Source organism: Hoplias malabaricus, unplaced genomic scaffold (genome assembly GCF_029633855.1).
Source record: "Hoplias malabaricus isolate fHopMal1 unplaced genomic scaffold, fHopMal1.hap1 scaffold_129, whole genome shotgun sequence".
Classification (NCBI taxonomy): Eukaryota; Metazoa; Chordata; class Actinopteri; order Characiformes; family Erythrinidae; genus Hoplias; species Hoplias malabaricus.
In genome coordinates, this window is record NW_027101091.1 from 7083 (window position 1) to 20000 (window position 12918).

At 44.5% G+C, this 12918-nt stretch overlaps 1 protein-coding gene across 1 annotated transcript in view; it reads right to left on the reverse strand.

Moving 5' to 3' along the window:
- Positions 1-4233: 4233 nt before the first annotated feature.
- Positions 4234-12918, reverse strand: part of LOC136684537 (runt-related transcription factor 3-like) — a 45360-nt gene continuing 36675 nt past the window's right edge. The window contains exons 3-6 of the mRNA XM_066659203.1: positions 11018-11349; positions 9408-9564; positions 5123-5268; positions 4234-4482 (exon numbers count right to left, since the gene is read on the reverse strand). Coding sequence (XP_066515300.1) covers positions 4234-4482; positions 5123-5268; positions 9408-9564; positions 11018-11349 — 884 coding nt within the window. The remainder of the gene's footprint in view (positions 4483-5122; positions 5269-9407; positions 9565-11017; positions 11350-12918) is intronic.

A 12918-nucleotide genomic window follows, 5' to 3' on the forward strand; every position in this document is an offset into this window, starting at 1 on the left:
TACCAGCCTCTAGTGTTACGCTGGTGTTAGGACTATTTTTGCAGGCGCTCCTCTGCTGATGTAATGCGTGGACGAGTGTGTATCTGTGTGAGAGAGCGTGTGTTTTAATGGGTGAGGCCCATGAAGCGGTCAATTCAACAGGGAGGGTCTTGGCACATTCGTCACTCTTTATACTGTCACTGCTGTTGTGCAGCACCTACTTCTCTTGGTTTTTACACCTCCATCTGCAAAGATGCCAGCTTCCTCATCTTTCTTCATGACTGCAGCGTGTGCACACGTGTGTCTGTGTGAAAGTATATGTTTTCCTGTGTGTGTGTGTGTGTGTGTGTGCTTACAAAGGTCCTGGTTTGTAAAGTGCTTCTCGTGCACAGTTTGGTTGTGTGTACTTGTTTAGGTGGAGGCTAGAATGTTTTGATGATGCGTCTATAGAAATACTATAATACACTGTATACACTGTATATTTTCTAAATGTTCCACTTCGGCTACAATGGAAGTCTATAGAGACCCCACAATGCATGAAAACACGTTTTGTGTGTGTCCATTTTCTCCGTTTTATATATTTTGCTTGTTTTATTTATATGTTATGTTTGGTTGTGTGTGATTAGGTTTATTTTTGAAAATGCACACTGCCAGTCAAAAGTTTGGGTACATCTCCTCATCAGTGATTGGTGGAGTAGAGCTAGTCACTGTATAGAACTGTGTACCAGCCCCTACCTCTACACAACCCCAGTTACAGTCTCAGACACATTCAGAAGAGAGCGGTTCTACAGATTAACTCTCGACGAGGCCACGGCTGTTCACTGAAAACCGTTCCAGGTGACGACCTCATGAAGCCGACTGAGAGAACGGAGAGAGTGTGTGAAGCTGTCATCAAAGCAACAGGGGGCTACTGTGAAGAGTCTAAAGTATAAAACATATTCTGTTTGTTTAAAACTTTGTTGTTTACTACATTGTTCCATAGGTGTTCCTTCATAGTTTACATTTTCATTACAGCGTAGAAAATAGTAAAAAAAAAAAAATATTGAACGAGGAAACGTGTCCAAACTTTTGACTGGTGCTGTACGTCTGGAAATATGTAAACATTTATCTCATGAATAAATACCACATACTGGAGCGTACACATTCTAAATACTCTATGGCACATACTGCCCCTGCATTCCTCTGTGTCGTGGTGAATGTAGTGTCCCCACAACGCATAAAAACAAAGGTGTGTCCAAATGTATGTCAGTTTATGTTTTTATAACTGTTCTTATTTTGTTGTTTAGAAAAGCTGAGAATTCCTGCTGTCTATGTTTACCTTTCACATCACGCTGCGGTGATCAATACCAAAGGTTCAAAACAACTAGAGCTCATCCAGGCGTCTTAAAGGTAATTACTCGAAAGGTAATTAAAGGGACGGTGGCTGTGGTCAGGAGTGTGTTCTCTGTTGAGTGTGTGTTTACATAAAGAGAATCCTAATCTCATTTGACCTGTGGTGCCCAAGCTTTCCTCTCCCCTCTCCTCCTCCAGAGTCTTCATGGCTAAGTGTGTGTATGTGTGTGTGTGTGTGTGTGTGTGTGTGTGTGTGTGTACGCTTGGCTGAAGGTTGGATCGACACATGAAGGGAATGGGTGTGTTCTGAGTGTGTGGGTGTCACAGTTCGCTTATTGTGGTTTTTTTGCTTGCGGGAGCGTGTGTGTTGTTGTTGTGACTGTGTGTGTGTGTGTATGTGTGTGTGTGTGTGTGTGTGTGTGTGTGGTCTGCATTTTGCTGCAGGGGAGCACCGGTCCTGTCCGTCAGGTTTCTCAACTTAATCTGTAAACATTAATATGGCACCATTCTCCTGGCAGCGATATCAAAGTACCGCACACCAACACACACATGCATACACACACACACACACAGACACACACACTCACACACACACACACACACACACAGACCCACGGCCTTAGACAACCCTCGCCTGAGAGGAAACTGGGTGTGGCATTCTGCTGAAAAATACCATCAAGACAGCTCATCTTACTAAAGAATGATTATTTTCAAACTAACACACACACACACAAACACACACAACACACACACGTGTGCACACACACTCTTTTGGAAGAAATTAGAAATATTTTTAACCCAGTGACAAAGTGATATTTTCATGATATGACCCCACCCCCCCCACCCCCACACACACACACACACACACACACTCGTACTAATCCATGTTATGTTGGATGCTGATTAACCACACACACACACACACACACACACACACACACACACACACACACACACACTTTCTGGTTCCTTCCTTTTATCAGATGAGTGCAGCAGTTAAAGTAAACAACAGTGAGAGCTCTGTCTCCTGCTCCTACCTGTTATAACAGTGTAATAAAGGGAGCTGTGAGCACAACGCACCTGAGAGCATCTCCGTTTGAGCTCCTGCTACCAAAACAAACCCGGCCACAGCCATGAGGGCAGCAGCCACAGAAACTAGGGCAATGTCTGTATGCTCCCAGCACTTCTGATGATATAAAACAAGTGGGAACCATTTTAAAATGAAGCTGCATTCATAAACGTTTAGTTACAACAGAAATAAACATCACTGCGTGGATCAGTGAAGTAAGAACCCATTATTAACTAATGATACTAATGAGAACTTATCTTTATTGTAGGTCAAATCCATAACTGAGCCTCGGGGGGAAATTAATTAAAGATTGTTATGACAGTACGAGGCATTATTTCTAATAAAAATACTATGTATAATAATAAATAATGATAATTATTGTCATAGTGAGGAGTTCACTACAGTGATCCACGACTGAAATCATATAACACCAGCTCTGAACACTACAGCACAGGGAAACACGGGCTACACAGTACACAGAGCCTCATCTGGACTACAGTGTGTAATTGTAGAGGTCACTCTATGGTCAGCGGAGCTGAGAGAATAGAGACTGTGTGTAGAAACACAGTGCAGTATATATTCCTCTCACCGAGTCCTTGCAGGTATCAACAGGAGCCTCCTCTTTGTAATTCCATAGTATGATTAACAAGCTAATCATTAACTGAAAGTGTTGGCCTCCAGCTAAACGCGAAGTGTTGTGTATTCTCAAAGTCTGTGTGTACTTCTCCAATAAAATCAGACGCTGTGATTTTATGTCTGTCTGAATACCATAATAAAATTACCCAGCTAATACCCAGGGTGCAGCCTGTGTGGCATTTCAGAGGGAGTTCTATTTCATATCTCCCATCTTGTCTCTTTCGGGACAGAACCTCTTAACATTGTGGGTGAAAGAACATCCTTCACGGTTTATTTTTCTACGTCGTTTAGCACTGTTCCTATTGGTCCGTTTGTAGTGAGACTAACACAGTGTAAATATCTGGAGGCGTAATGATGTTCAAACAACAACAGTGGAGATACAAGGTTTTGTTCTGAGAGTGAGTGACGGTATTTGTGTGTGTTCAGAAAATCACCACACCATCGTGTGGCAGCAAGACGTCCGGAGAGAGGACCTAACCCTAACCCTAAACTTAACCCTAATCTTAACCTTAAACCCACCTCAAAACCGGACTTCACCTTAAAACTAATGATTCTGATTTTAATCAAATGACAAGGACAAGTCCCCACAATGTGTGTGTGTAAACAGGTCCCCACAATGTGATATAAACAAACACACACACACACACACACACATTTAACAGCTCACACATGTGTTGCATGCACTCTTAAACTTACTTGTGCATGCATTCCATTTCTTCAACCTGTGTCCGCCTGCTACAGACTCTATACGCTCGCTGTAGAGACCAGAAGTCTGAAAGTGTCTGTCTCTTCTCTGGAGGTAATGGCCCTGTGGTCAAGCCCTGCATTAGCCCTACAGACTCAGCTCTATCACTGTGAACTGCTGAAGAGTGTTAAGTCAGCAGCCTCTTGTGCGGTCAGGCAGGGTTTGACCCCAGAGGAGGAAGGCACGGCCGAGAGGCAGAGACCTCACCGACTTTGTGGCTCGGGTTCTCTAAGCGGTTTGGCTAATAAGGAAAAGGCCTGGCTTATTAAGACGTCTGAGGTCGGCCACCCTCGAGACCACAAAGGATCGGCATGTTTCGTCTATTAACACAGACGGCAAGGCGGTGAGGGGCGGTGGGGTGGGGTGGATGTGTCAAGCATCTCCTCTTCTAGTGAGGCCCTAGCGGCTTTTGTCACTGAAAGCGACTCTGAAACACGGCGGTAGTTCTGTAAGATGCCAAACTGCTGCAGGTCTATTCCCGGGCATCATCCGAGAATGACTCACAAAGCGCTTTTAACCAGGAGAGCTCTGAGAATAACCCCAGCTCTCGCCCCTCCACCTCAGCCTGGCACATCAGTGCCTCAATATAACCCCTGAGAGGTGGAGTATGGCCTGCTCCTTTTAGCGCACGAGCTAATGTTACTGACGTACCCAAAACGCCAAATCCCTCGGACATCTCTGCGATCGTCTCTGGGATCCGGCTGAATCCTCTAAACCCAACCTGACAAACAGAATCGAAATGTGCTCACAGACTCATCCCCCAGACATCTTCCTACAACCGTCAAAACCAAGTGAGTAAATCTCTGACTCAAGGTAAAGATCACTATCTGCTGATATCTTCAAACGCCACAGGGAAGATGTGTCATTTCTAAAGTATGTCATTTCTATTTCGGGACTTGATCGATGCACTTTGCCTTCGGTAAACATTCCTGAATTGTCCTCCGGCTTAGAGATACAGCAGGGTCTGGCAAAAATATTAATACATCACCCATAACTCAAGGTTTGCCAAAGCATCGAGCACAAAAGACAGCATCAGAATGATTCATCTGGACAGATATAGCCCCGGAACCGGGCCTCACACCTCTCGCCGATTTATTTTAGCATAGGGCAAAGACGCTCAGTGCCTGAGGGATGCAATTCCAGGTTGTATTTAGCACATATCACATGTCTATTAAATCTGCCGGCCTAGTGCACTTGCACACTTGCGCTCACTGTCCAACAGGTCTCTCGGTTTGACTCTTGGCCAGCCTAGCTCCTGAGGCCTCTCTGACACCGAGTGCAGCTCAGTTGCACAGACAGGAACCCCAAAAAAAACCAAAAGCCTGCACATCCGCATCCACAAACGCACAGCAGCTCCTCACAGAGCCTCTCAAAAGGTGAGGTATAATAACGGGGCACTCACGTCTCGGCTCTCGTGGGCCGTCCACTGTGACTTTGATGGCGCGGTGGTAGGTGGCCACCTGGGGCGGTCCGGTAAACACAGTGATGGTCAGCGTGAAGCTCTTCCCTAAGGGGTGAAGAACAAAAACAAAGTCATGATACAACTTACAAAGCGTCTACTGTAGGAGGGAGTGGAAGTGGATAAACGGCCTTTAGTCTGGGTCAGTTCCTCAGTGGTCAGGCGGCTGCACTGTTGCTTCTGTCGCCGGCGAAACAAGACAGTGCAGCTCTTCGTGGTTTGAAAGGTTGCGTGCTTTTGGTCAGCGATGACGCTGACAACACAGGCCTGACTCTGTGAAGACGGTGAGAAACTTTCAGTTGCGTGGGTGTAGACGAAGAGAAAGAAAGAAAGGCACAGATGGCAGGAGGTGACATTTCTTAAATCTGTGCCTGCGCGACACCGTTAGTGGATTAAACGTTTTAAACCGAGGGGTACGAAGAGTCCTGGGCAGGTTGTCGTTCGTCCCTGCAGCTGAGCGTTCGTCCTGCAGATGAATCAAAGCAGAGGCCGATCCTCGGGTCCGTCTCTGAGTGAGTTGACTGAGTTAAAGCAGAGCAGACAGTGGAACATAAGTCGTCTACAGGATTCGAGGTGGAAAAGCTAGTTTAGGAAACAGTATAAAAGACCTCAGTGGAGGTAATCCACACGGGTCTTGGGGCTTTAGCAGATGAAACACATTTTCAGACTTAGACCAAAGTGTCAGCGTCAGGTTTTTGGGTTAAAGGAAGCTACATGTATGATTTTGGGCCGGGGTTTTATTTTTAACCTCAAAGGGCTGCGTTAAATTAAAGCATCTACATCCAGAATTAGAATACGAGGAATACGTACACATTCTCAAATTCACCGTCCAATTAAAAACACATATCTCCATTTGGGGATTTTTTTGAAAACAGCAGCTGTTCTTTATACTTTGTGAATGTTTCATGATGAGGAACGGAAACATAGAAATGCTCCACAATTACTCAGAATCAGACCTTTTTAAATGGGCTTCCACTGAAATCTAAGTTACTGCTGGACAGTGATGTATATATAAGACGTATATGATTTAACTCCATTTAAGACCAGGCTTAGTTCCGGGCTTTGGGTCGTGTCTGTGTTGGTGTTAGGCCTGACTTCCCAGACCCACCGTTTGAGGACAGCATGGTTAAACTGAGAGGTCGAGGGTGGTGTACGGCAGGCGACAGTTAACCCTGCTGTCTGTCTGACATGTGGTCTGTCCTTCTTGGGGGGGGGGGGGGGGGGGGGGTTTTGGGTTTGAGGCTGTTATAAAATCGATGTTATGTCATTATTACTCTCTAATGAATCCTGCAGCGTGTGAAGGAGAGGAATGTGAGAATATAAAGCTGGGTCTTTCCCAATTGAACCCGGGTACCACTTTAGAATAAAGGTTTATAAACAGTTTACAATCTCTTTACGAACTGTTATTAACTAGGTTGTAAATGCGTTAAAAGTAATTAATAATCAGTTATAACACAGATACTAAATAAAGAAAATAGTGAACCCACGACCTTACTGTGTCTACATTAACCCCGTCAGCTCCAGCACATATTTGTTAGTAAGTTTAACCCTTTAACCCCCAGGTTTACTCAACTAACCTCCGATAGAATGTCTCTTTAGTCGCTGTGTGATAATGTGGTGCACCTTAACACACGAAATGACTCACATTCTCAGGTCTGAAGCTTATTCTGTATCTCAACGTTTTCAGTAAGTTCGGACCCTTTCAGCACGAGACGAAAAAGAGATCACTATTTCTCTGTGTTACAAATGAGTGTTAATGCCCTTTAAGGTGTTTATAACCTAATGAATAACCATGTAATAAACAGATTTGTGAACCCTTTATAAACCTTAATAAGTGTAGTCTTAAATTAAAGTGGAACCTGGACCTGAAAGTAAATAAAATCCCCTGAAAGTGGCCTGACGTTGTTGATTCTCTGATCTGCGTTACAGCGCTGACCCATTTTCTTTTTAACTCTCGCTTTTTAGCGCAGCATGGGAACGCTGTTGGTCTCAGATTAAAGCAGTGTGCTATTTCTTTACTCGCTGTGTCTCTCTAATGCTGCCTCCACCGTGGCCTGTGGTGGATGAGGTCAAAAATATGTGGTTTGGTGAAGGAGAGACAAAAAAAGAGAAAGAAAAACTGTTGAAATGAATTTAGAACGCTAACGTTTGTGATGAAATTAGAATACGGATTCTCTGAGGCTTTGAGACGTGTGTCACATCTGACGTTCAACACTTTGATAATCAACTCAATCCGTGATCAATGAGAACGGAGGTTAAGTGGCGTGTGATCACTACTTTTAAATATAACCTTAACTCTCAGTGCCCTCGGTCCTAGCCCCATCCACAAGATCGTCTGGAACTCATCCACAGGGAATCAGCCTCAAACACTAAAGCAGATTTCTTTGTGAATAAAACCCACTTTTAAAATCAGTCCCTTTCTTTTTTTTTTTTTAAAAAAAAAAAAACAGATTTAATTCAGATTTGAATCCAGACTGAATCTGAAAGAGACGGTGGGTTGTGTTTGGAAATGCACACATCTGAGTTTGTTCTTTTTCCTCCTGTTGAGACCTGATTTAAAAATCCAAATCCAAACTGAGTGGTTAATTGTAAAAATCTGGATCAGAATTTCAGGTGTGAACTCATCCTCATTTTCTGTTTTAATGGCATTTGAAAATGAGTTTACTGACACACTCTGGACACACCGATCTGTTCCAGATTATTACCTCCCACCACACACACACACACCTCTTTCTCTCTGCTGAGTGTGTGTGAGTGTGTAAGGCGTGTATCCCCCACGCTGCGGGGATCAACTCTTGTTTACACTGTGGGGAGCAGGTCCCTATAAGCCACATCATTACATTTTAATGTTAAGACGTGATAAATTTACGATGTGTGTGTGTGTGTGTGTGTGAGAGAGAGAGAGAGAGAGAGAGACAGATCGACTACAGAAATGAAAGCTAGGCTACTTTCTGCTACTTTCATTCTGAGACGTTCGGCGCGCGCCTGTCTGCGAGTCATTTGAAAGGGGAGAAAGTGCGCGAGGGAAGTGCGTTGTTTAACGTGTGTAAGATTCACCAAAACAAAACAATATTACATATTACAACACGACAAATAAACCGAGTTATTTTTACAGCGTTTACACGAGCGAAATTCACACCGGAGTGTTGTGATTGTGACGTGAGTAAATACACAATCGGCGTTCATTAGCGGAGTTTAACGCCGGGTTCTGAGTAAAACCCGTACTGCGCTGTAATGCGGTGACGTAAACACACACTGGTCATTTACTGCATTACTACTTTACCGTGAGAAACAAACACACTGTGACTTTATTTCTTAAACTTTACATTTTTAAAAGGATTTAAACAGGTGCTGTTTACTTTAAGATAAACATTAATGAGTGAACTACGCACTGGTGATTTACTGTAGTTTATTAAAATGAGTAAAACACGCACGCACTATTTAAAGTTTAATAGGATGCACTGACGTCACTTAAATACTCACAGGTTCTTTTAGAGATAAATTATTTATTTGAATAAAATTCACATTTAACAGTCTGTTAAAATATTAACGTTTTATTAAAAATAAATATAAATAATTTAAATGCAATTAACGTAGTAAAATACACAATGGATGTTTATTGGTTTAACGCACAAACATTTGTGAAAAACACACCGACATCTTTCTGAGTCAAACACACACTGGTGACGTGGCGTAACGCAATAAAAATGAGTAAAATACACAACGGTGTTGATTGGTTTAAAGCACTGATTTGGTGAAATATAAACCTGTTAAACCCCGCAGTTTAGTGCTTCAGCGTGGAGCAGGTGTCAAACAAACACGGGGTATTTAATAAACACGGGGTATTAGCTCAACGCTTTAAGAGGAAAATACACATTATTTTTATTAGTTTATAGTTTAGATAATGAACTAAAGAGAGTAAATACACTCTTGATATGTATTAGTTTAACGCACTAATAAGTGGAAACACACACACACACACACACACACACACTGTTTATGTATTAGATGAATGCACTAATGATAATAAATACACACTGGTTGAGTAAATGTAGATGTTATTGTTTAATGCAGCGCCGGTGCAGGAGTTGCGTGTTGTTATGTGTGTGTGTGTGTGTGTGTGTGTGTGTGTGTGAGAGAGAGAGAGAGAGAGCGAGAGAGTGGTGGTGCAGCAGTGAGCCCCTCACCTCTGCCGCTCCTGCCCACGAAGCGGAGGTCGTTGAAGCGCGCGACCTGGTTCTTCATCACCGCGGAGGCGTTCCTCAGCTCCGCCGAGTAGTTCTCATCATTACCGGCCATCACCGTGACCAGAGTCCCGTCCGGTACCTCCCCCAGAGAGACCACCTGAACACACACACACACACACACACACACACACACAGATTAACTATGTTTACTTTCACTGGATCCAGCCTTAAATAGAGAAGGTTATTTTTAATAAATGAGATTAATAATGATAATAAACATATGATAAAAATACATTTAAATGTATCTGGAATAATAATGTATTTTATTTTATCTATAATGTTTTATTATTTATTAAACACATTCAGTTATAATACAATAATAATACAATAATAATACAATAATAATATAATAATAATACAATAATAATACAATAATAATATACTAATAATAATAAATTATTAAAACATAAAATAACACAAGTCTATCATTTAAAATAATGTATATAATGTTTATTTATTATTTTATACATTCACAAACGTAAATAAATGATCAGTTATATTAATAATAATAATAATAATAATAACATTAATCATAATAATAATAAACTACTAAAACTAAATAGAGAACTGAGGTTTATTATTAATATTATTATTATTATTATTATTATTATTATAAGGACATCCCACTAAATGAAGACATATTTGCATAAAATAACCCACATCTGAATAATCACTCTCTCTGGGGGGGGGGGGGGTGAAGAACAGAGGACGAAAACAGAGGGAAATGAGGGTAAAACTGCCCCCGTTTAGTGAAGAGACACTGGCCGCGATCACGGGTTTAAAACGGACCGTGTTCATCAGCTCCACATCAGGACCAACCACACACATCAACACCGCCCCCTCCTCACACACACACTCCCTGCACCCCCAGTGCCCTCTGCAGGTGTGTGAGCTGTGACTGACTCCAGGGGAAACCTCTGGACACGGCTCAGGGGCAGGAGGGCGAGGAGGGGTCAGAGGACAATAACACAGTGAAAGAGGAAGAGGACAGAAGAGGTTTAAAGAGCTACACGGGGTCAGCGGGGGGTGGTTGATGTGGTCAGGGGGCAGTAGACGAGGGCAGAGTGTGGGTTTAAAGTGGGCAAATAAAACAGGGTACAGCAGAGGACACAAGAGTAGAGACAGAGGACAGAGGGAGGAGGGGGTGAGGGTAAAGAGGGTCCAGAGTGTGTCACTGTGATGCTGAGTGTGTGTGTGTGTGTGTGTGTTTGAAGTGTGTTGAGTGTGTGTGTGTGTGTGTGTGTGTGTGTGTTTGAAGTGTGTTACATTGTGTGTGTGTGTGTTTGAAGTGTGTGTTTGTGTGTGTGTGTGTATGAAGTGTGTTGAGTGTGTGTTAGGTCTGTATGTGTGTGAGTGAAGTGTGTTGAGTGTGTGTGTGTGTGTGTGAAGTGTGTTGAGTGTGTGTTAGGTCTGTTGGTGTGTGTGTGTGTGTGTGTGTGTTTGAAGTGTGTTAAGTGTGTGTGTGTGTGTGTGTGTATGTGTGTGTGTGTGTGTGTTTGAAGTGTGTTGAGTGTGTGTTAGGTCTGTGTATGTGTGTGTGTGTGTTGTACCTTGAAGGCCACGGGGAGGGTCTTGTTGCAGCGCCAGTGCGACGGCAGCACGGAGCAGAGGAAGTTGGGGCTGTCGGTGCGCACGAGCTCTCCGGCGTGGTCCGCCAGCACGTCCACAACCGAGCGCGCCTCCGCACGCGCGCGCACCGACACTGGGAGCGCGCCGCTCGCGCAGGACCCTGTGCGCACTGAGACCGGGATAGGGCCGCTTGTGCACGCTCCCGCGCCGGAGCCAACGCCGCCGATGCCTCCGCCGCCGCCGTCCAGTTTAACGGCGCCGCTGCACGAGAAGGACGCGGAGGGCGGTGTGAAGCGCCTGCTCGTGCCCGGATCTACGGGGATGTGCATCACCACGCACACGCACACACACACACACACACACAGACACACACACACAAAATAACAAAACACTGACGCGCTGGAAAACAGCTCAAATGGCCTTGTGTTTGTTTCTGTTTGTTTGCTTTTGTTTATCAGAGAGTTAAAAAGTCCTCTGAGCGCGTGCGTGAAGCTGAGGATGCGGCTGCGCTGTTTCCCACTGACTTCAGCAAAAAGAACAACTCTCTCTCTCTCTCTTTCTCTCTCTCTCTCTCTCTCTCTCTCAGTCCTCTGCAGTGTCCACTCTTTAAAGACACCCTCAAAACCACAGCAACGACGTCGTTAAACCCCGGGCTCCACGGAGAACTTCACTCCAACTCCAACTTTCCCCTCCACAGCCCGCGCTCAGTCTGAGTCCAGAGTCGGTCTCAGAGCTGAGGGAAGTCCCACCAGAGTCGGGTCCCGACCGGCGCAGCACCACCGCAGTCCCGCGGAGGAATAATCCCAAGAACACACACAGACACAAACATCAAAGAGCCGCGCGCCTTCAACGCCCCTCGCGCTGCTCCGCTCTGCTCTGCTCCGTCTCGAGGCGAAGCTCGTGCGCCTCCTATTTAACTCCACTCACTTTTACAAGTTTTCAGCTTCGGCTCTGAGCGGCAGTCTCTCTCTCTCTCTCTCTCTCTCTGAGTGTGTGTGTGTGTGTGAGTGTGTGTTAGTGGGGGAGAGGGGTGTGCACCAGACATCCACCAATCAGAGCCCAGGGGGCGTGGTTTATATTCCTAACCAATCACAAAAAAGAGAAGCAAAAGTGAAAGCAGAGCCGTGGGTGCTTTTTATTGATTTATTTATTTAACTCATATTTATTTCCCACCCGTTTTCCGTCCCACCGTCGCTCTGTGGCTTCCGTCAGAGCTGGAGACTTACAGCCGCAGGCGACCGGCGAAACACGGGCAACCCCAGGGACCCCGAGACAGTGCCCCCCGGAGCAGGGTTCCTCACTTTAACCGGATACAACTCAGTCAAATCGAGGGGGGAATAAAGGGGAGGTGGGGTACGTTCCGAACGTCAGACTCTGGGTTTGAAGTTATCCAGATTATCATCCGGTTTGTGCTGATGATTTAAGCCTAAAATCAAACGTGACGAACAGGATCAGAGCTGAGGGGCAGTCCCTGGACGGTCTTAAACCTGGTCTTAGGGGTTTTCAGCCAAACGAGCGGTTCTGCGGGGTCTGGAACAACAAGGAAACACCTTTTCTGCAGAAAACATTGTGTAAATAAAGTAAACACGTGTTAAAAGTGAGAAAATAAATCCACACAAATGATAATATCTAAGAAATCAGAAAAGAAGCCACATCTGAGTGTGTCCTCGCTTATTGTCACAAAGCAGAATGACTTATTTAGCCCGATAACTAAAGCCCAGGGTCGTTCAGCGGCCAATAGAAATGTCCCAAAGCTCTTTCCCCGCTGCAGAGGTTTATTTTGGGGCTAAAGTTTTTAACCTGAGAATCCCGCCTCGTGGAGGGTGTCCGGGCGTTAGTCAAACTACCATCTGTGACACGTAGATATGTGTGAATTATAACC